The sequence below is a fragment of the Lathyrus oleraceus genome, chromosome 6, assembly GCF_024323335.1.
Source record: "Lathyrus oleraceus cultivar Zhongwan6 chromosome 6, CAAS_Psat_ZW6_1.0, whole genome shotgun sequence".
NCBI lineage: Eukaryota > Viridiplantae > Streptophyta > Magnoliopsida > Fabales > Fabaceae > Lathyrus > Lathyrus oleraceus.
In genome coordinates, this window is record NC_066584.1 from 85235575 (window position 1) to 85260963 (window position 25389).

Here is a 25389-nt window from a genome sequence, read left to right on the forward strand (position 1 = left end):
CCCAAGTGTGACATTAGTTCTCAACTAAGTATGCCTTGTGAATTTTCACACAACAAACCTGATGATGATGATGATGCATGGTTGAATATAGGAAATAAGTGTCTTATTACAATGAAGAATCCGCTAGGGATGAAATGGAAGTCCCATAGATTGGTTCTTCTTGTATTTTTCATGTACTTGTAATGTGTTGTACTCTGTAGCTTGAACGACTTGTGGTTTGTAATGTAAAAAATTATTTGAATTAATTAATAAAATTTAATTTGTTTATTTTATTTTCTTATATTAAAAATTAATTGAAAGAATGCAAATCCAATATTTGAAATACAAATTCAAGTATCAAAGATGCAAGTTCAATTAACTTTTGATATAAAATGGAAAAAAATGAATGCAAAAATTCAAATACTGCAAATAAACTTTTAAACAATGTAAATGAACTAGCAACAAAAGTTAGCATAGTCAAACTTTAACTTTTGGCTTTTATTCCAAAATATGATGATGAATGACAATGATACAGATGAACTATAAACAGATAATTAAATGTAAACAATCAACTATTGGACCATTTGTATGTAGTACTCAAATATAGTGATAATGATGCCTTTCAAAGACACAAATGAAATTAAGTACTTTTGATTATTCATTCATCTGGATCTCTGAATAATGCAATGAAATGAATGATGGAATGCATGATCAAATGGGATGATCATGTCATGCTGATACAGATGAAAAAGACTCTGGGTAAAATTTAGGGTATGAGAGATGTTACAAAATCACATATTGAGAGAAAATAGGATATATGGTATGAACCTTGATTTTGACAGAGCTTTGGATGATCTTAGTGTTGCAATTCTAGATTTTAACCTTAGCAGATTTACTAGAAAGGACATTGTCCCTCATGGAGCATAAGATATTTTGGTGAGTGTCCTTTTTAGTAAAAGTGTTCAGAACTTGGACGTAAAGTTTGACATTACCACAAGACAGGAAGTAGTTTTTGGTTGTTTGCAAATAACATATGCACAAGATATTATCCTTGCTATCTGTATTGATGGTCTAGACCAACATATATATTTGTTAGAGTATTGTACCATCCTTAAATACTAACTTATAATTCCTTTATTTCTTGTTGATGAGGTTTTCCCTGTTTGCCGCAAGGGGTGCTTGGATACATTTGGGGAACACACCATTCATTGTAAGGAGCCTATAGGATTCAATACTAACATGAATTTGTTAGTGATGTCTTATTTGATATATTTAGGTATGTTAGGGTATTTATTAAAAATAGGTGCATGGGAATTTCTTGATTGGCCCACAGGATGAGATGTCGACACATAGGCAAACATATATTCTGGTGTACGGGTGGGTATGAGGTATGGGTGGGAATAGGTTAGACCAGGTCAGGCATTAGAATTCTTGAGCCTGGCCTACGCTAAATTTTTAAGGCTCAAGTCTGACCTATGGCCTATTATAAGCTTTCTTTTTTTGCTTGACCTGACCTTTTTTAAAGTATGATATGGCCTAAACGCCTATTTAAAATCTTGTCTCACATTAAGGTTTTCAAATATTTCATTTTACCTATTTTTTTACATAGACAACAAAGTCTTTTATATATTATTTAGTCTATTTTATAATAGATATACATATATAGGTGATCGGTCACCATTTCCATTGAATTCCCGCCGCTAATCCGACATATTTTCATCACCTTGGTAAGATTCATGGTTGTTTTTAGTTGCATTTGAGTCAATTAGCATGTTTTGTTGGTTTGGTATTGCATTTCATTTGATTACGAGTTTATGTCAAAAAGATCTCGTTTATGTGATAGTACCGGGGTGATAGTACCGGGGTGGCGGCAAAGAGAGAATTATATTTTCTGTATTGCATGGCTCACAATGAGCGAATCAATGCAGCGGCTTTCGCCGCCAATCATCTGAAACAGGTTGGCCATGCAACTACTGGGGATATTTCTGTAGGTGGTATGATCACGCAGATTGCGGGCCACTTCGGGTATGATCAACTTCTGATGGAAGAGACTGTAGTAATGGGCAAGAATAGGATTGACATGCACACGCTAGTCAATCAACAAATGATTGCCATTCGGCCGACTCACTACGCTCTGATGATTCACAATGTGGAAGTGCTCGCACTACCGGCACCTGGGTCCATTAGCATTGTCAATGCTGCTAATTGGTTGTACACATGTTCAGCCCAAGCGGGAGGGGAAGATGCACAGTTTGACCATGATCTTTCAGGTGAGAACATGGAAGAAGATGAGACCCACGGTATGCCGCCCCCACATGATTCGAGCCTACATGGTGAAGGCTCCTCTTTTATGTCGCAGGATCAATGGGGTTGGATCCATACGGAGATGGGAACCCTCCGCACCGAGCAAACCAGGCAAGGTGCGGAACTTGATAGACAGAGTGTGGAACTGTTCCGGCAAGGGACAGTCATGGATGATATGCAGGCCATGATGCAACGTCTGATGTTGCATTTCCCGCACGATCCTCCGCCTCCTCCTCAACAGTGAGCACTGTAAGTCCCCTTCGTGTTTGAATTTAAACATTGAGGTCAATGTTTAGTTCAAGTGTGAGGGGGGGGGTCTCCTTTCATATTTTATTTTCTTTTAATTTGTTTTGTTTTTGTTATGTTATCATTATATTAGTATGTTTGTTTGTTTTGTTTGTTTTCTATTCTTTTGGACCTACTGTGTGTACAGGGTGATGAGAAACGGTTGGACGAGCTCGGGGTCAATGATAGTGGATGAATGACACCCCTCAAACTAAGGCTGATAAGGCACCCCGGAAGTTGATGCAACCTTGAGAAAAGAAGTCGGACACATTTTGGGGACACCGGACCAAGAAAGCGGTATAGAAAGACCAAGTCAGGAAAGAACCACATAACACGAAGAGACTTCAGAGCTTGCAAGCTAACCAACATGGTGAGATCACAAAAAGCCAAACATGAAATATCAACATGAGAGTTCAGCCAGGTATGACTTTATCACTCTGATTTTGCGTATGTTCTGTTGACACGGCACAGCATGACAACACACACTGAGGCAAGTTGTTTGTTTAGCCAGGGCCTTTCTAGCCATCCCTATATGTATGTTTCCCTTCGTAAACCCCGTTGAGCCTTAGCCATTTTATTCATTGTAAACCCCATGTTAACGTTTAAGCATTATTCATCATGAACCCCCTATTAACTTTTAATCATCCATTTCCTTTTATGTCATAACTCAGTATGATTGTGTGAATTGCAAGATGTGCAATAAAACTAAGTTTGGGGTGGAAATCTTGAAAGGGAAGGCAAGTGCATAAGATGAGATTATACAAAAAGAAAAATAGTATGTATTTTCTTTAAAAGAAAAAAAAAAGAGAAAAAAAAAAAGAAAAGAAAAACAAAAGAGAAAAATGCACTTGCCGAGACCGTAGATTCTAACAAATATAAAATGCTCAGAAAAGTTTAGTAGAAAAAGAATCAAGAGAAGTGAAATTAACCCCCAGAGTATTTGTGATGCACAGAGAAAAAAGAAAGAAAAATCACACAACATGACTACCGAGTTCAAAACCCTTTGTTATCCAATTTTTTTGTTTATCCCACCGTACCCAAGCCCCGTTACAACCTAAAAAGACCTCAAAAAGTGTGTGGAATCTGCTGTGGTAGTGACATTAGAATGTCTTCAAAGTTAAGAGTTGGTATTGCATACTGTGCTATGAGCGTACACACCTAACCCTGAGAGATATTGTGAGTGTGTGAAAAGCTTGCAGGTGAAGAGGTTTCTGATGTGGAAATATGGTAAACTGCCTGAATCGGAGAGACCTGAAACTCGATTGGAAAGGAAGAACACAAAGGGTGAAAGACTAGGTTGCATTGTGGAAAGCGAATTCGGGGGTGACCTTTGTTTGGACTCAATACATCACTTGAGGACAAGCAATGAGACAAGTTTGGGGTTGTGATCGGTTACCATTTCCATTGAATTCCCGCCGCTAATCCGACATATTTTCATCACCTTGGTAAGATTCATGGTTGTTTTTAGTTGCATTTGAGTCAATTAGCATGTTTTGTTGGTTTGGTATTGCATTGCATTTGATTACGAGTTTATGTCAAAAAGATCTCGTTTATGCTTCGTTTGGTAGTGTTATTGTTACAGGTTTAAAAGCAAGAATGGTGAAGTTCTGGACACTCTGAAGGACAAAAATATGAGAAAACAGCAAGTCAACACGGGCACCCGTGTGCCACAACACTGCCCGTGTTGTTGATCAAGCAGAGCAGAGAGGGAGCAGAAAACAGAGATCAACACGGCCACCCGTGTGCCACCACACGGCCGTGTTGATTAAAACAGTGCATTAACACGAGCACCCGTGTGTAGGGACACGGCCCGTGTTGTTGCCACTGTAACTTATGCTGAAAATAATTAATGTTGAAGAACAACACGGCCACCCGTGTGCCACCACACGGCCGTGTTGATTGAACGCAGCTTAGAAAACCTAATTTTTGCTGTGTGAACCGATTCTGCTCATTAAGGGTAGTTTGGACCTTTAGCTTGGAGGAGAGTCATCTGAAGCTATAAGAAGGCTTGGAAGAGAAAGAAGAAGACACCTTTTTACAGACGAACGAAAGCATTGCATTGGAGAAGATAGCGAATACGACGGATTTGAAGACGGCGAGATTCAAGGGTAGCAACCATTGAAGATCAAAATCTCATAATTCTTTGTAATGTCTAATCTTTACTTTATGAATTCTTTAAGTACTATGAGAGGCTAAACCCCCTGATGCTAGGGGGGTGGTCCTGATGTTATCACATGTTATGAATTTGAACCTATGATTTCTTAATTACTATGTTACGTATTTCAATTCATTTGTGTGATGTTATTATGCTTTTGTATCGGACAAATACAAATTGATCTATGACTTCCAATAACAGGATTGTGATTGGTAGGGTTTTCACACAATTGGGTTTATGAATGCATCATCTAGGACTAGTAACTTTCGTAAATCACCGTAAACCTTGATATTTTGTATGATTAAAACCAATAATTAATTGAATAGACATTTGAGTGAGAATTGGTAGTTTAATAGTTTCTTCCTTAAGGACTTAAGTAAGAACATACCACAGGTTAGGTGATTGAATGTTTCATATGTATTAAAGAAATCGGGACTGAATTCATAACCGGTTACTTCAACCACTCACCCTAGCATCTTTTATCTAATTCAATTGTTTTTACTATTTCTGTGTTTACGATTATAAATTCCAAAACAACCAAACCATTATCTTTTTGTTCTGATAGAATCAAATTAAAATAAGTAATTCCTACGCAATCCTTGAGATCGATACTTGAAAATAAAACTCCTTGTTACTACATCGGTAAAAATAGTACACTTGCTATTTTTCCGATCAATAGGTCACTCTATAAAGATTCATAGGCTTTTTAATAGCATAAATATGGCCTATTTAATTAAATATGCTTTTAAAAAAAGCCTAAATCTAACATATTTATTAATAGATCTAGTCATACAAGGCTTAAATAGGTCAGGCTATATGCCCTTGTAGGTTGGCCTGTCCTGAAGTTGTATGTTGTATGTCTCTGTCTCGTGGGTTAAATGTTTTGATTCACTACTACCAAATATATATTTGGTAACATTATATTACTACAATCATTTAGTCCACCGTTTTAATATCTCAAATTGGAAGCGCCTGGTTTTTTTACTATATGACATTTCATTACGGCTGTGTGAAATAAATGTGGTGATAAATTAAGTGTTACAAATTTTGAATCCCAACAACAACATTTCCCCATCTTTTGCATCAAAAAACGTGTGTCCCTTAAATTCATAAGTTAAACAAAAATTGAAAAATGTTTAACTATGGTTATATTTATCTACCGTGGTGACATCTCTTGTATTTCACTATGATTGTTCTTATCAACCGTGGTGAAAATATTTCATGTCAATTAAAACAAAATAGATTGTTTATTTCCTTCATAACATGCCTTAAGCAAACCATATGATGATGATAATGAACTCTTCATCTTCACCATCTTCATTTTGTGTTCACCATCTTCATTCATTTAGAACGAAAATCTTCACCATCTTTATTTTGTGTTCACCATCTTCACTCACTTGGAACTAAAATCTTCATCATCTTCATTTTATGTTCGCCATCTTCATTCATTTGGTCTATTCCTCTTCTTCAAAGTACGATATGTTACTTTTCATGGTTGATGTTCATTACTTTTATTCCTTTTTTGTTTATTTTATCGTTATTTATTATGGATGATTTTCATTGCTTTCATTGCGTTTTTTTTTGAAACTTTGTGTTCATATTGTTCCTGGTTCATATTTCATTGCATTTTTTGTTGTTAAATATTATATTATTGTGATGGATATGCATATGCTTTAGGTTTAGTGTTACATTATTATTACGAATATGCTTTAGGTTTAGGTTTTGGTGTGCCATTCACATTATTCTTTTGATATAAATTTCAGAATTTATTATGGATCGTAGTTTGATGAAAGCTGATAAATTAGGTATGGTATATGAGAAAGGAGTTCTTGAATTCCTTGAATATGCTGAACAAAATCTTCCCGAAAATGATGGTATCTTTTATTGCTCTTGTGTTATTTGTAGAATATCCATAAAGTTACTAAGGAAGAAATATTCCATTACCTATGTTGTAATGGTATATGTAAAAATTATACTATATGGACGTGGCATGGTGAAGTGAATAAAAAGAGAAACATGGTGTCACAAATTCACGAAGTTGATGAAGCCGAAGATATGGATGATTGACAAGAAGATATGTTTCGTGATATTGGAGAATCTTCTTTTAAGAAAGTTCATATTTATGATACTTTATGTAGGGATAAGGAAACCCCTCTAATGGGTGAAAAAGTTATACACAATTATTTGCAGTGTTAAAAAAAATTATTCTGAAGGCAAAAAATGGGTGGTCGGATAAAAGTTTCACAAAATTGCTTGATTTGCTGAAACAAATGCTACCAGAAGATAACAATTTGTAGGATCGTTGTTATGATGCCAAGAAGATAATGTGTTCAATGGGTTTGAGTATATCAAAATACATGCATGCCCAAATGATTTCATATTATACAATAAATAATATGAAAATTTGGATCAATGTCCAGAATATTATGTGTCGCGTTATAAGTTGAAGGACAACAATGATGATGACAATAAAAATGTTAGTATGAAACGTCCTCCTGCTAAAGTGTTATGGTACTTGCCAACAATTTCAAGATTAAAGAGAATTTTTTCTAATGCGAATGACACAAAGAATATTAGTTGGCGTGCAGGTGAAAGAAAATATGATGGAAATATTCTCCATGTAGTTGATTCTATGCAATGGAAGAAAATTGATTCGTTGTTTCCAGATTTTGGCATTGAGCCAAGAAACCTTAGGCTTGGGCTTGCTACCGATGAAATGAACCCCTTTGGTAATCTGAGTACTAACCATTCTTCATGGCATGTTCTTCTCACGATTTATAACTTATCTCTTTGGTTGTACATAAAGTACAAGTATATGTTGTTGAGTATGATGATTTTTGCACCACGACAAGCTGGAAATGACATAGATGTTTATCTAAGTCCATTAATTAAATATTTAAAACTTTTGTGGGAGGAAGGAATTGAATTTGAAGATTTATATTCTGGTGAAAAGCTTAAGATGCGTGCAATGCTATTTTGCACAATCAATGACTTTCCTGCATATGGTAATTTAGATGGATATAGTGTCAAAGAACATAAAGTGTGTCATATATGTGAATCTAATACATGTTATAACCAATGTGAGTTTAGAAAAAAAATTATTTACCTTGCGCATCAAAAATTCTAAAACTCAGTCATCCTTATCGTAGATTGCGAAAGGCTTTTAATGGAGAGCATGAGTTGGATATGGCTCCTAAACCTTTAACCGGGGATGAAGTATATCAATGATAGAAATAGATTAGTGTCTTATTTGGAAAGAGAGAGAAATAAAAAGGTCCATTTGAGAAAAATTATATGGAAAAAGTGGTATGTGTTCTTTGATCTTCCATATTGGTCAAATCTCGACGTAAGACATTGTCTTGATGTGATGCATGTGGGTAAAAATGTTTGTGATAGTTTGATTGAAACATTTCTAATTATTATAGGTAATAGTAAAGATAGTAAGAATTCCCATCTCGACATGGAGGCGATGGGTATAAGAAAACAGTTGGCTCCAATAGAATCAAGAAAAATAACTTATTTGCCTCTAATATGTCACACTTTATCTAAAAAGGAAAAGAATTTTTTTTGGAGTGTTTGCATGGTATCAAAGTTTCCCAAAGTTACTCATCAAACATCAATAAACTTGTATCAGTGAAATATCTCAAGTTAATTGGTTTAAAATCTCATGATTCTCGTGGCTTGATGCAATAACTTCTACTAGTGGCTATCCATGGCATCCTACCAAAAAATGTAAGAGTAAATATAACCAAATTGTGCTTATTATTCAATGATATATGAAATAAAATTCTTGATTTCAAAAAACTAGATGAATTAGAAGATGAGGCTGTCATAATCTTGTGTGAATTGGAGATGTATTTTCCTCCATAATTTTTTGATATTATCATTCACTTACTTGTTCACCTAGTCAAGAAAATCAAATTTTATGGTCCAATTTATTTAAGATGGATGTATCCAATCGAGTGATACATTAAGATCTTTAAAGCATATACAAAGAATCATCACCAACCGAAAGCTTCGATTATTGAAAGGTACATCACAGAAGAAGCTGTTGAGTTTTGTACAAACTATTTGTCAGAAGCAAAGTCTATAGGAATTCCAAAATCTCGTCATGCTAACAACTATGAAGGTAAAGGTACTCAAGGTTTAAATGTTAAGTCAATGGCTTGGGATGTAGTTATTCAAGCACATTTATATATATTGAATAATTTTGATGAAGTTCAACCTTACATAGCTACTCACAAAACACTTGTGAAGAAAAAAATCTCAAATCCCCGAATGAGGGACAAGTTGTTGTTGACAAAGCATAACAAGAAATTCATTGATTGGTTTAATGAACAAATATCTAATGATGATAATGCATCCGAGACAATTAAATGGATGTTGTACATACCAACATTTAATGTCATAACTTGGACTACATACGACATTGGTAATTTTCCTTTTATACAAAATCAAAAGATGGTCGTAGTACAATGTAAAATAATGGGGTTATGGTTGAGGCAGAATCCATGTATTTCTCTAGTTCAAAAGATAATATTCTTATATTGGCATCTAGAGCGTTATATGGTGTCAATGGAGAGATTTGGGAGATTGATTATGTTATTTTCAAAGTGCTTTTATTTAAATGCAAGTGAGTTACCAATAATAATGGTGTACAAAATGATGACTTAGGATTCATCTGGGTTGACTTTGGCAAGGAAACTTATATGACCGAACCATTCATCATGGCTTATGAAGCAAAAAAAAAATTATATCTGAATGACCCTCAGAATATATTGGAGAGATGGTCAATCGTTCTCCAAGGAAAATACATTCCTCGTAGTGATGAAAGTTTTGATATTCCTTCGATTCCTTCTTACACAACACAAGTGCCTATCTCATATGATGAAGTTGATACAGATGATGTGTATGTTATTCGTAACGATCATAAAGAAGGCATATTGGAAAATTAACAAGTAAGTATATTATTCTTTGTTCATAATTTATTGCAAGTTATAATTTCTATGTTTATTTACTAACAAGTATGATTACTTGAAATTATAGGTGTTTAAAGTCAAGAAAACACCAAGAGACAAGAAATCAAAACACCAAGATACAATTATTTGATGTAATGATATGTAAATTGTAGTTTGTGTTGTTCCATTTTGGTTTTGACGTAATATATAATTTTTGGATTTAATGTAATATAATTTTTAGTATGATACGATTCACAAATGCGTGTTGTTGCTTCTAGTCGGATAAGGTTCACAAAAATACTGGTTAAAAAAATGGGAAAATGTATAAATATATAAATATATAAAAAAAGGCAAGTGATTTCACGACGTTTGCTAAATCCAGACGTGGTTATATGTTGAACGTTATCCAGAATAATTTAAATCCCAAAAAAGGCGTTGATGGGAATCGAGCCAAGGACCTTTAAATTTTACACAACGGTTATATATCACAATTGTGGTGATAGGTATCACACATTCTAGTTTTTTACAATTGGCACTAGATCATGATTGTGAGTAAAGCATATACAACCATGCGCTACTTTACAACGATTGGTCCTCCGTGAATATATATCTTTGCCAACTGTGATTGTATGTGTTTTTCGTAGTATTGATTGCTTGTCTTTTAAGCTTTTTGTTTTGTTTATATAGTTATTGAGTCTCCTCATTGATTGTGCATATCACGATTGATTTTTAAATCCATTTTGGGCATGCATAAATCAAAGTGTTTGGTTATAGTTTAAGCAATATGTTTCAAGTCAATTTATTGAGTTTTTAGATTAATAAATATATTTGAGAATGGTTCAAGTCATGACAATATTAAAATCTCAAAAATTACTTTAAATTTTTCAAAAATGATATTTTGGTAGTTTGATTCGAATCGCATTGTTCACATAACTTGAATCAGAATTACATGGAACTTGGGGACCTTTTTCATGTTTTCATGATTCGAATCACATGTTTCGTGATTCAAATTGCAACACTTTGATTCGAATCACAAAAATGTATGATTTGAATCGCACTAAACTGAAATTTACCTATTTTCCTTCTAGAACTCTTATCCGAATCACCATAACTCATGACTTGAATCATGTGACCCGAACCACAGATTGTGTGACTCGAATCACACAAATGGATTCTCATATGTTTTCGCTTCTTAATTTAAGTCACTTAATTTTCTGACTTGAATCATACCTCTTGCTCATGACTCGAATCAAACACCATTTTTCACTCATTTTTGTGTTAGATCTTCCGAACATATAAAACATTTTTCACTTATTGATTTGAAAACTCATAACTCACTTGTTTTCTCATTTTCAAAAGGATTTTTGAATCTTTCTTGAGTTCTTGCAAACGATATATTTCATATTCTACCTCATTTTAACTTTATTTTTATATGGATCTAAATTTCATCTTTGGATATTTGTGATTGTTTAGGAAATTTTGTTTTTGTGTTTAACGATTCTTTGAAGATTTTCTTTATATTTCAGAGGTTTGTAAGGTGTGTGGTGTTATGGCTTGTTTTGACAAGTCCAGCAAAATAGAATGAGGTACTTTTTTCCATAATCATTTTGGTAGTGATATTTGAAAGTCTGCGGACAAAGTGAGATTTCTTCTCAATCTTCGGGTAGACCAATACTCAAGATACCAGTAGGATCGAGGAAAAATCACAACAGAATGGAGACATTGGTATATAATTGTTATGGCTTGAAGATTCAAGGTGATTCTGAGTAAAGATTTTGCAAGGATTCAATATTGATATTGCGTACAAGTCAAGGGGATCCAAATAGAATATTTTTATATTTTCAGCATTATTTGAATATTGTGCTTGTAGTAAACATCGTATAATTTGTCACAAATTATAGTTGAAGACCAAAAATTTAATAGGAAACAATTGGAAAGTGAAGTAGGCTTAGGGAAGATGATAGTCAAATCACTATAAATTCGGCATACACCTCGCTCTCTCTCTCTCTCTCTCTCTCTCTCTCTCTCTCTCTCTCTCTCTCTCTCTCTCTCTCTCTACTCTCTCTCTCTCTCTCTCTCTCTCTCTCTCTCTCTCTCTCTCTGCTCTCTCTCTCGCTCCTCTCTCTCTCTCTCTCTCTCTCTCTCTCTCTCCGCTCTCTCTTCTTCTCTCTCTCTCTCTCTCTCTCTCCTCTCTCTCTCTCTCTCTCTCGCTCTCTCTCTCTCTCTCTCTCTCTATCTATATATATATATATATATATATATATATATATATATATATATTATATATTATATATATATATATATAATATATAATATATATATATATTATATCTATATATAATATATATTATAATATATATATATATATATATATATATATATCAGAGTTATTAATAGCGGCCACTATCCTGAGATTTTTGACCGGAACGGCCACCTTCCATGATGAAACCTAGGTGCGGATCCCAGTTTATAATAGCGGGCGCAAAAGATGTTATATCTTGGAGCGAGTTGTAGGCTGCTATCCGCGTGGAGCGGTTTGACTGTTTTTTTTTTGACATTTTCATCGAATGTCGAAGAAATGCTAAATCAAAAAAGAATAGAAGAAGATGAAGTTGTGTTGGAGTTGACGAAGCAAGAAAATCGAAGAAGAAAAGAAGAAGAAGAAGTTATGGAGGCATAGAGATATTTAATTGATCAAATAAATGAGAGAATATATGATTGAAAAGTCAAAAAAGTTATAAAGTGGATTGGAAAGGGAAATTTGCAAATCCACTATTTCAGTTGTACCCCATAAACTTCACCGACCTCTTACTATTTAAAATATAATAATATATTTTTTACAAGATTAACAACTAATAATAAAACTAATAGTAATGATTATTACTTCTCTGTATAAAACAACCAAGGTAAATGACAATAAATTAAGTCTTTTTGTTAATAACTTTGGGTTATTTAATAGTTTGATCTTAGGATTTAAAAATCATTTTATTTATCTATATGAAAATGTATATAAAAATATATAGGTAGATTATTCATATATATATATATATATATATATATAAATATATATATATATATATATTGTTAGGGCCTTGTGTAAAGTTAATATTAATTCAATACATTGCTTGATTGGTTTTGGCCATCTATTTGATTCAATCTATTGTCATACATTGTACCGACTAAGTTGTTATGTGTGTTAAATATAATTGGATCTCAATTCTAAAAGGTAGCTTAAAGGGTGAGGTTCTCCTCACATATTTATACAAACAACAACTCAAAAACTTAAACAATGTGGGACTTCAAATAAATTCTAATAACACATATATCAACTTCAATATACACCCTCACGCCTAGAGTGGGTAAATTCCCACGCTGCAATATTTAACCCAACTCTAATGTCATATTAAATATGATTGGATTTCAAACCCAAAATCTTGCTCAGAGGGTGAAGTTGCTCTCACATATTTATGCAATCAATAGTCCAAGAACCTAAGCAATGCGAGACTTCAAACAAACTCCAACAACACAAATATCAACTTTAAAACTATGTATATATCATATCATAAGCATAATCAATTTTATATCCAATCTGTTTCTTCCATACAAATCGTTTTTGTTTTCAAACTCTGATAAACTCTTCAAAACTATTTTTCAAATCAGACAATTTTACTTGGGAGGTCTATTCACACCTCTTATAGACCGTTGCATTCTCGTATTTTCAACCAAAATGGTCTACTCTCATCCTTAGTAGGAACATGCACATGCATATTTTATTAAAGTTTTCCCATTAGTGGGACTAAGGACGAGATGTTTTATTCAGGAAGCTCTCAAAGTCATTTCAAGTAAAGTGGTAAAGGAAAACACGAGAAAATATGTTTTGACAATCAACTTACATTAATACTATTTGTCTTTAAACTTTTAGGTATCTAGCACCATAAGTAGTGAATCTTTTATAGAGAGTATAAAGACTCATGCATAGCAATGTTATGTATCTTAGAACAATAAATATAATTTTTAAGAGGAATAATTTTGTCATCCAAAAAGAATAACAACGCAACTTATTACTCGTTTTCCTTCAATTTTTGTGTAATCATATATATATATATATATATATATATATATATATATATATATATATATATATATATATATATATATATATATATATATATATATATATATATACTCCCTCTAGTGATTTTTTTTAAAATCACTTTTTTTAGAAAAAAATAACCTTAAATAATAATATTTTCAAAAATAATATCAAAGTTGTCATCTTTCAAACAAAAGAAATCGCCCCAAAGAGGATGTAAAACTGCCTGTGGCGCATGCACCCCTTTTTTATCCTTTAGCGCATGATCATTTATCATGCGATGACGCAGACATGCAACCTTTAGGAGCATGTGCCATAGCCTATGGCTACTGTATTGTTTTTCTATTTTTTTCATTTTAATAATAAAATAATTATAAATAAAATGGTTAATAAAAATATTATTATATTATTCAATCACATGCTTGCCATGACTCTTCCAACCTACTATTCGCGGATTACAAAGTCATAAACTTATGCAATATGTAAAATAATCTTTCTGATAGTAGCAAATGAGGATTATTAACCTACATATCAAGAGGAGATATTTTGGTACAATGAAAATATGCAAAGAAAGAAAAAATATCGCCTTAACAGCACACGTATTCGAACCGAAATGGATACGACGAACAAAATTGTAAGATTATGTAGTTCATGTTGTTAGTCCAGACACAATCTTAAAAATTGTTCGAATGTTGGAGTAAGCTCCACAACATAATTAAATAATCCACTTTTAGTCATGTTTTTATATGACGAACAAAATTGTAAGATTATGTAGTTCATGTTGTTAGTCCAGACACAATCTTAAAAATGTTCGAATGTTGCAGTAAGCTCCACAACATAATTAAATAATCCACTTTTAGTCATGTTTTTATATGTAATTCCTTTTGTGTAACTATTTAATTTGATATTGAAAATAATGTGCTTTTCATAAAGATTACAACACTGATTACAACAATTAAAACAACACGACAAACAAATAAAACGACTAAACAACATATCTATGTGATTACAACCATCAGGACAATTCCATTTGAACTATGCGTCGTAATACAACAATCACGGTCAGTTTTAACTAACTCTCAAATATGATGTTCTCCATTATTGTTGAACACTGTAACAAACCTTTCAATTCTTTTGATCTTTTCACCGTCTCAAATGTCTCCATCTAATCAATGGATCAAACTCCTCTGAAGATGTTCGAAAGTCTTTCTGTTTCAAAGTCGGATCTTCATCAGAGGTTTTACTTCCAAATATTTCAAATTAGCATTTCTCTTGAAAATATAAGACAATGTTTTAAAGAAAAATTTAAAGAGAATTAGAAAATGGATGGGAAAAATAGTAGGGAGGAAAGATTTTGCATGCGTCATAAACAGTGGCATGATACATGATCATACGCCTTGTATAAATAATTTTCTTAATTTCATATACAATCAAAGTAAAATTTACTCTAATTAGTTATATTTAATGGATCAACTACCATACTAAATGCTTTTAAATTAAATCAAGATAGAATAATAACACAAATATTAATTAATTTAAAAATTTATGACTTATATTTATAAGGTCATTTTCATTGTGCCCTAGGAACACATGTTGCTGATAGTAACATGTACCCTTGGGACACAAGTTAACATTACCCTTATTTATAATTGTGAACGAGGAGTTTTTTTTAAATAATCATTTTTTTTCAAAAAAAAATCCTTAAACAGTGAACGAGGAGCTTTTTTTAAAAAAAATTCTTATAACAGTGAACGAGGCCTTGTATAAATCCTTAAACAACCCTTATTTATACAAGGCCCAAGACAATACACCGACACCTCATACATCATTTATAAGAAACATTAGTTACTATGATAAATAAAAAACTGTTCTAACTCTTCAAAAATTGAAGAGGAACCATATCCTCGAGGGATATCTACTGAAAAAGACATGAGAGCACCATTTTTGAAATTTTTTGTTAAGACTTGGGTGGTGTTAGGTATCTTTTAGAAGTCAACAAAATATCTATCAGTTGAAAGGGAAAGAATTATACATAAGAACTTGAAAGTACTTGTTCAAAATATGACAATTGGCCAAAGCCAACATAACTAATCAGCAAGAGCACGCTTTTAACGTCTACAAGACCACTCAGAAATACTTCCTACAATATAACCATATGGCACAAAAATTGCAATTTAACGACCACGGCCACGACCGCGTCCACGCCCTCGACCACGTCCACGCCCCAAAGGCTTCCCTGTAAATAGAATTTAAACGTTGAAAACCAAAAACAACCAGATAGAACCCAATCTGAATACAAATTACAGCCAAGGTAATGTAAAGTACCAGCAGTTGGCTTCTTAGGCTTGACCCTAGGTGCCTCTTCAACCAGCAAAGTCTCAAGATTCAAGCTGTCGGGAAGGATATAATAGCGAATGTTGTTACCCCTCACACTGAGGTGATCCAGAGTCACTGGGTTTTTCCCCTTCAGTGTTAGTTTAACTGTTTTCAAATGTGTGTTCATACTAATATCAACACCTGTAGCATAGCAACAAGTCAGGAACAGCATAACTAAAGCTTCAAAACACTGATGATCTCAACCCAAAAACAAAAGACTCAAATACAATAAGTAGCAAGCGATTTATTTATTTAGAAACATTGCAATATCTGCCAATATATTTTTACTAATAAGCAAACAGTATGACATGCAAAATTATAGTACAGGACTCAATTCTTATAAGAATCCATAAAAGATAATCGTTACACTTGAGCCTCAAACATCACAATATTTAGCACAAATCGAGATAAGATAACAGATGTAACATATAAGTTGCAAACTTTCAATTTACCTAACAAAGTAAAACTAAACCCAGGTGTGTTGAACAGAAAATTCCATAGTACAGGCTGTGTGAAGTTAAATCAGAAGCTGTGGACTACATTTACATTTCTGAAAATTTGACTTAAATCAAGTAAAAGGATATTGCTGGATATTAAGAAAACCAAAATCACAAAACGAAAACATAATGATTTAGCTCGTTTTGATACTTTTTGCACGTGATTGCCGTCATAGCAGGAACTACATGATGCATCTTTAAAGCAACAGCACACTCCTTTTCTTGCAATTCGTGAGATTGCTTCCTATGGAGTATACATAGGCTGATATGGGGATCATTACATTGCAGTCAGTGTTGTCAATGGCGTTTGTGGCAGCAAGGCACAAATCTGCCATAAACATGTGCGGATGGCAAATGGTTGAAGCATGGCAGACAAATAAAAAAACTTATTTTAAATATATACACACAAAAATAGCAGAAATAAATAAAACACCAAATTAAAATCAGAAATAAAAAACAAATTAAGTTAATTTAAGATAATTTAAAAACTGGGTGTCTAATGTCTATAAACAATTAAAAAAAAGATTTGAGATAATTTAAAAACAGAAGAAGTCTTAACAGAGCAAATAAAGAATGAAATAGAGGGGAAACAATCAGAAAATGAAAAGAATAGGAAACTAAAGAATAAATATAAGAGGGGGAAAAAGAAGAAATGGAATACTTTTCAGAATACAGATTATAGAAACTGAGAAAAAAAAAAGAGAGAGCAGGTCGTGCGCAGACAAATAAAAAAACTTATTTTAAATATATACACACAAAAATAGCAGAAATAAATAAAACACCAAATTAAAATCAGAAATAAAAAACAAATTAAGTTAATTTAAGATAATTTAAAAACTGGGTGTCTAATGTCTATAAACAATTAAAAAAAAGATTTGAGATAATTTAAAAACAGAAGAAGTCTTAACAGAGCAAATAAAGAATGAAATAGAGGGGAAACAATCAGAAAATGAAAAGAATAGGAAACTAAAGAATAAATATAAGAGGGGGAAAAAGAAGAAATGGAATACTTTTCAGAATACAGATTATAGAAACTGAGGAAAAAAAAAGAGAGCAGGTCGTGCGCAGACAAATAAAAAAACTTATTTTAAATATATACACACAAAAATAGCAGAAATAAATAAAACACCAAATTAAAATCAGAAATAAAAAACAAATTAAGTTAATTTAAGATAATTTAAAAACTGGGTGTCTAATGTCTATAAACAATTAAAAAAAAGATTTGAGATAATTTAAAAACAGAAGAAGGCTTAACAGAGCAAATAAAGAATGAAATAGAGGGGAAACAATCAGAAAATGAAAAGAATAGGAAACTAAAGAATAAATATAAGAGGGGGAAAAAGAAGAAATGGAATATACTTTTCAGAATACAGATTATAGAAACTGAGAAAAAAAAAGAGAGAGCAGGTCGTGCGCAACAGCAGAGAACAGAGAACAGAGAATTTGGTGGCGGTTGCACGCAATTGGGTGGTGGTGGTGGTGGTCGAACACCAGTAGAGGAAAAGAACAGGGTAGAGTAGATGGATAAGATGGTAATAAAATGGCAAAGCATCTATTTTTGTGGTTTATAAGAATTATAACCCACAGAAGAGAGATAAGAGAGTAAAAGGGCAAAGTATCCATTTTTAGGGTTTATTAGAACTATAACCCACTTTGGTTCTGTGCTTGGGTAAGACCACACAACCCAACCCATATTTTTTCCATTTTTTAACGAAAAAACGCTTTTTCTGCATGTCCATTACTTTCGTGGCGACCGCCATGACCTCTCTATACGAAAACTGCCACACAACCGCTTTTCAATGGCGGTTTGTCGAAATCCCGCCACCGCAATCCGCCATGGCCGATATTCAACAACACAATTACAAATACAACAAAATAGAAGAGGCACAAAGAAATAAGAGAATCAGTTTACAAATGAAAATGATTGATAGTGTCAAACCTTTTAAAAGAAATGTCAATAAATCATTACTCTTGACAGACCATGATTACTCTCTTGCTTTTCATAGCACATGCTTTAGTACAAATAGAACTTCTCATTTCCAAATGATTGAGTTGGAGGGTGGTACTGTAATTATAAATGTTAAGACTATAATGTAAAAGATACTTCTCTATAACATATAAAATAAAGAGTTTAATTGATACTAAAACAAGAAGGCCGGTTAATTCTCTATAACATATAAAATAAAAAAGTTAAATTGATATACGCTGTTAGTGTAAGAAGTAGTGGATCACAACCATTTATATGTGTTACTTTATAGGTGATTAAAAAAAAGTCAAATATCTTCAAATATGCAAAATCTGAATTAAACACCTTCAAAACATTACTATCATTATTCTGATAGAAAACAAAAATTTATCTAAAAGAAAACAGCAAACAATTCGAGCAGGAAGTTGAAGAGAAACCATAAATGCAATGTTATCATATGGTAGCAAGTTAAGGTGCAAAGAGAACAGGTATATTTCAAACATCATTTATTTATTCAAACAAAATGATAAGTAACTAAGGGCCTGAATAAGGAAAAGAGAAACAGAAGGGTATGTTTACTTCACATGTTTCACATTTGCATTCTCACTTCAATTAATAAACATAAGATAATACAGAACTATTATTTCCCTCTCCATTTTCTTTTACAATTATTGAAAACTGATCTAACAGTTTCAGAAATTTTGAACATGCAGATTCCAGAATAATGTTTTCATTGTTTTTGAAAATGCGTTCTTCCTAACTTGCCTTCCATATTCTCTCTATCATAATTTTTAACTACTTGAATCTTACAAAAGGAAGGTGTAGAGATTACAGCCAGAAATCAACAACAACGACAACAACAAACAATTGGTTACCAAAGATACTTTGATTGCATTACAAAATATGTCAAACAGTAAACTACAGAGATTAAAGTGGATCTTTACTCTAGCACCTGAACTATCAATTGGCGAATATTCTTAACCATTATTTAAGCAAGAAACCTAATTTCAAACAAAAATAATCAAGATTTTAACAATTCACTAGGGTTTATTGGAAAATATCACATTCACGACTCTGCCATCGGAAATAACAACGCCAAAATAGAAAATTATATGCAGCAATTGATAAATAACAAATGTTTGAGCGCGAAGGGTACTTAGGGTTTAACGGCGTGAGGAGTATTCATATGTAATAACAGCGAAGAGTAGTAAGGAAGGGTTGGTGGATACCTGTAATGGTGCCATGAACAATTGTGCCGTTCTTGAGCTCGATTGATACGGTTTCGTTGTTCAATTTCATCAAAAACCTGTTTCGATTTTCAAGAACACGATTTCAGTTTAAGAAATTTCCACAAAAAGAGAGATGGTAAGAAATGAGAAGTTGAGGGAGAGAGAGTGAGAGAGAGAAACAGAGACCTGACGAGCTTCATGGCGGCGGGAAATGAGCAGCAGCTTTGAAGTTCAACCACGGAGGGGCGGGAGAGTGACGCTAGTTGCTCTGAGCTCGAGTATTTTTGGGCTCACCAAGCCCTTATATATACCTTGTAATAATTTTGTAATAATTTTGGTAATTATAAACCTTAACACAGGCAATATAAGAAAATTTTCCTACCCCTACAATTAGTCTCATACCCCTACAAATTTTTAAAAATTTCAATTCTATCCTTAATTGGTTTTAACCAATTTACCATTTTATTTTTACCACTTAGTTAAAAATTTCAGAAATTACACGTTTCACACCTCTCGCACCGGAACTCCTGCAAAAAGACTTCCGATATGTATTTTTCCCAAACCGGAAGACTTCAAAAATGACTTTCGGAACACACAAAGCAATGAACCAAAAGACTTCACGAAAGAGTTCCGGTTCAATCAAAAAAATGTTACAAACCGGAACACTTCTTGAAAGAGTTCCGGTAAACAAATTTACACATACCGGAACTCTTTGAAGAAGTGTTCCGGTTTGCTTTTTTTTTTAATTTTTTTTAATCTGTTTTTTATTTTGCATGAATGGAAAATCTTTCCCAAATATGTGTAGATACTACTAATGCGTTTATAACGACCGAAAGATTTGGTACACGGGAAGAGGTTATCAGATGGATTAAAGAGGTTGGAATCGATAATAAAGTAACTGTTATTATCAGTCGTTCAGATACTGAAACAGGGAAGAGAGGGAGAAGTAACAAATTAATATTTGGTTGTGATAAAGGTGAGAAACACAAGAGTACTGATAGTGGTACCCAAAGTGCGTCTAAGAAATGTGGATGCCCATTTAAAATCAGGTCGACTCCGACGAAAGATGGATCTGGTTGGAAGATTGATGTAAAATGTGGGTTACATAATCATGGTTTACCTGATAGATTAGAAGGTCATTCGTTTATTGGTAGGTTGACCACATATGAGAAGCAACATGTCACTGATTTGACAAAGAGACATGTACCACCTAGACACATATTGCTTTCCTTGCAAGACCGAGATCCTGAGAATGTCACTCGGATTACGCAAGTATACAAGCATAAGAGTGTGATACAAAAAGAGATAAGAGGTCCTATGAGTGAGATACAACATTTGTTTAAACTTATTGAGGATGCAGGCTATGTCTATTGGAGTAGAAAAAAGGATGACTCGGAAGTTGTGAGAGAGATATTTTGGGCACATCCTGATTCAGTTAAGTTGTTGAATATTTTTCCGATTGTGTTAATTATGGATAGCACCTATAAGACAAACAAATATAGACAACATTTGTTTGAAATTGTTGGCATGACATCGACCGAGTTGACTTTTGCTGTTGCATTTGCGTATATGGAGTCTGAGTAGACAGAGAATTTTTATTGGGTATTGGAGAAACTAAAAGAGTTGTTTGTGAAGAAAGACATGTGTCCACAAGTGATTTTGACAGATAGAGATCTTGCTTTGATGAAAGCAATTGAAGTTGTGTTTCCCAGGTCGATTAATTTGCTATGTAGATTTCACATTAACAAAAACGTTGGTGCCAAATGCAAACAACATGTGGTGAATGACCTGCAAAAGACGATAGACACATTATGGATGGAAGTTGTTTGGGCTAGTGATGAGGTTGAGTATGGCCAACGGTTGCATCAACTTGAGCAAGCATGTGTTGATTATAGTGGATTTATTAATTATGTGAAAGACACATGGTTGACTCCACATAGGCATAGATTTGTTGGAGCATGGATTAATCGAGTGCTACATTTGGGTAACACAACGACTAATCGGTACGTCTTATAATTTTTTATGTGTTATTTTTATATGTGATATTATTTCTATGTATTTTTTATGTGTTATTTTCAATATTTTTAGGGTTGAATCTGCTCATTGGAAGTTAAAGCAGATGTTAGGAAACAGTATAGGTGACATGGTCAAATGTTGGGAAGCCATGAATAACAACTTGAGGTTACAACTGGGAAACATTAGAGCTTCTTTTCAAAAGAGTTTTTACGAAGTTGAGCACGCGTACATAAGTCCCTTTTATGGTTATTTGCGTGGTTCCGTATCTCGAGCTGCTTTGAGACGTATTGCTGAAGAGTTATTGAGAGTTGATTATGTTGGAACTAACAGGCAAATATGTGGTTGTACTCTTAGAACATCTTATGGGTTACCTTGTGCTTGTGAGTTACGAAGATACACACTAGGTGGTATACCGATACCCATTGATGTTGTTCATGTTCATTGGAGGAAACTAACTATGGAAGTTGAGTTAGAGGTAGGTGCAGATGATGGATCAGAGGTGGATATGACTTGTGCAATGGATGAATTGTGGAGACGATTTAGGTCATTAGATGTTATTGAGAAAAGGGCATTAAATAGTAGGGTATGTGAACTAGCATACCCAACAATGACTCCATTGTGTCCACCACCTGAGAAACTAAAAACCAAAGGAGGAGTGAAGAAGAAAGGGAAAAAACCAGCAGAATATGATGTTTATAGGGACCCTTCGTATCATGAGTATGTTGATAAGGCATCTCAATCTTCACAAAGGCAATCTCAACCATCACAGACTTCGAAGAAGTTAAAATTATCAAAGAAGCAACCACAATTCATTCTTCAATTTCCTAATCATATTAGGTCATACATTGAAGATGTAGTTAATGTTGAATCAGATGGTAATTGTGGATTTAGAGTCATTGCATCATTGCGTGGATATGGTGAGGATGGTTGGCCAATGGTTCGTAGAGAGTTGGGGTTGGAAATAATAGACAAGGATAGGTCAACTTTGTATGACAAGTTATTTTCTAATCGGTTGTCAGAAGTGAGAGAATCTTTAATGATAGAATCCTTTGGTTCACAGTCACCTGAAAAATGGTTGAGTCTACCAGATATGGGTTACTTGATAGCGAATCGCTATAATGTTGTACTTGTCTGTTTAGGCAATCCGTGCATGACTTTCTTTCCGATGACAAGTTCACATTCACCAAATGTCTCTATTTATTGCATTGGTTTTGTTAACCACAATCATTGGGTTCAGGTACGTATTTTGTATGACAAGTTATGTTATATGCCTTAATATTTTAATTATTTCACTTAATTATTTCACTTAATATTTTATATGACTTAATATTTTAATTATTTTACTTTATCAGGTTAACATGAAAGAGGGGTTTCCGTTGCCACCGGTCACATTAGATTGGAGGAAATTTTGTTCTCATACAACAACTACTTGGATGTTAGGATTTGCAGGACGTATGCAACATTGGCAATTACTTACACCTGTATTAGCATGAATATGTACTCAAAACATAAATATGTAATCAAAACATGAATTTTATATTATGCCTATTATATTCAGTTCTAAAACTTAATACATAAATCAATGTGAACGAGAAATATGCAAAGCTTCAAATAAATCAGCAAACTATGGATCTTCCTCTTCGGCATTAACCTGTCTCAGATAGCGATGAATCAATGTAGATACACGAGCTCAATCAGGACCAGATGGTCCGGCGTCATATACAGGAACTGGTACCTCTCTTGGATCGTCACGATGGGGAGGGACCAACTGTGGATGCGAAACACAATAATACCACTCCAGATAACCATCTTCTACATCAGATGGAGTGGTGGCCAGGGTAGATGGACCAATCACAGCGATAACACTCTGATGGTAACTAATCCAATCAACACCAATATTTGTCGTCATCATACAATCAAGAGGTGGGGATGGAACATACTTCCTATACCCGAACTGACGTAAACATTTGTCAGGCAAGTATGGAACAACTTTTTCACCCCACTTCAAACAGCCCCTGTAGAGACATATCTCATCAAACAGACGTCATGCTCTATGATCCTCAAATGGACGCCATATGACATCGGCAGGTGTCAGCTCTTCCAAAATAGGTCGTAAATCATCAACCTTCAAGACTCCTTGCTTATACGACCATCTCATCGCTCGGGGAAGACCACAATTATCAGCTGGTTTCCAATTCTCCCCTCTTTTTCCAACAGTTGGAAAGTATTCGTGAATCCAGCACTGTTACAAAATACAAACATAATAAATAAAATAAATTAAGTTAACATATTTTATAAAATGAATCTAACACTTAATAAACAAAATTAAATTATATACCTGTAGGAGAGTAGGATATCCACCGAGTTGTTTGCAACTGTACATGGACGCATCTCCAAGATATCTGTATAGGGTAACTAGTGCAATTGCTCCCCAACTATATCCTGAACATCTATCTAAGTCCGTAAACAGGAGGAGGTATCGTGCCTCTACAAGTGTAAAGGTCTTATCGGCAAAAATGGTGGAACCCACCAACATCAACATATATGTTCTGGTTGCATATACCCAGCTGGAAGCAGCTCTATGTTGTACGAATAAATCGTATAACCACTCCAACTTGTAATACGAACCCCTGCAGCTACGAACATGTGAGTGTGCCTCATCCTGTGACACTCCTAAGTAATCAACAGCAAGTTCAACAGCTACCTCTTCCGTTACATCCTGAGGACTTCAGAAGATACCCTTGATGGGCAAGTGAAGCAAACATGAGACATCATCCAAAGTAATGCTCATTTCACCAAACGGCATGTGAAATGAAGATGTCTCTAGATGCCATCTTTCCACAAATGCAGAGACAAGATTTGTGTCTATCTTGTTCAGACTGGTTCTCTAAAGTGAAGATAAACCAGATCTAGATACCCAACTCTCCATCTGTGGTGGAAGAGCCAATGGAACCCTAGATGTCAGTTTCAGTCCATGTCCAGCAACCTTTAACTCTTTCTTTGGACCTATTTCCTAAAAACAATTAAAACACATATTAGAAAACACAATATAAAATATTCATCTATTATTCATTTTCAAATATATCTCGTTTATTTACCTCACCAAACCATAAATGTCGAGCAACATGATGCTCGTACTTCACCAAAAGAGACGTATCGTACGGCCCTCCTGGATATCCAGTCGGCTCAGCTGTAGATGAATATGCGTCCCGGTCTAACGTGCGGACTGGAATCCTACCATCTGCACCTCGTCTTCGAACCACTGCAAAAAAAAAATTAAAAATTATTAAAAATTAAAATAAAAAAAACGCACCGGAACACTTCAAAGAAGAGTTCCGGTGAATAAAAAAAAGGATGACTACCGGAACACTTTTTAAAAGAGTTTCAGTTTAGATCATCCAAACCGGAAGTCTTTAAGAAAGACTTCTGATATACAACCAACCAAACTGGAAGACTTTCTAAAAGACTTCCGCTTCAGTGCCCCCAAAAGGCAACAAACCGGAAGACTTTAGACAAGTGTTCCGGTATACA

General features: G+C 33.9%; 2 protein-coding genes across 2 annotated transcripts in view; both read right to left on the reverse strand.

Annotated features, from left to right (window-relative positions):
- Positions 1-15779: 15779 nt before the first annotated feature.
- LOC127092988 (small nuclear ribonucleoprotein SmD1a) lies at positions 15780-20181 on the reverse strand. The gene is made up of 4 exons (XM_051031879.1): positions 20029-20181; positions 19843-19919; positions 16100-16291; positions 15780-16010 (listed from the first exon to the last, which is right to left on the reverse strand). Exons 1-4 carry the CDS (start codon positions 20040-20042, stop codon positions 15949-15951), a joined length of 345 nt encoding a protein of 114 aa, XP_050887836.1. The 5' UTR covers positions 20043-20181; the 3' UTR covers positions 15780-15948.
- A 3721-nt stretch (positions 20182-23902) lies between these two features.
- LOC127094142 (uncharacterized) overlaps positions 23903-25389 on the reverse strand; it is a 73307-nt gene continuing 71820 nt past the window's right edge. The window contains exons 4-6 of the mRNA XM_051033006.1: positions 25002-25120; positions 24776-24871; positions 23903-24100 (exon numbers count right to left, since the gene is read on the reverse strand). Coding sequence (XP_050888963.1) covers positions 23903-24100; positions 24776-24871; positions 25002-25120 — 413 coding nt within the window. The remainder of the gene's footprint in view (positions 24101-24775; positions 24872-25001; positions 25121-25389) is intronic.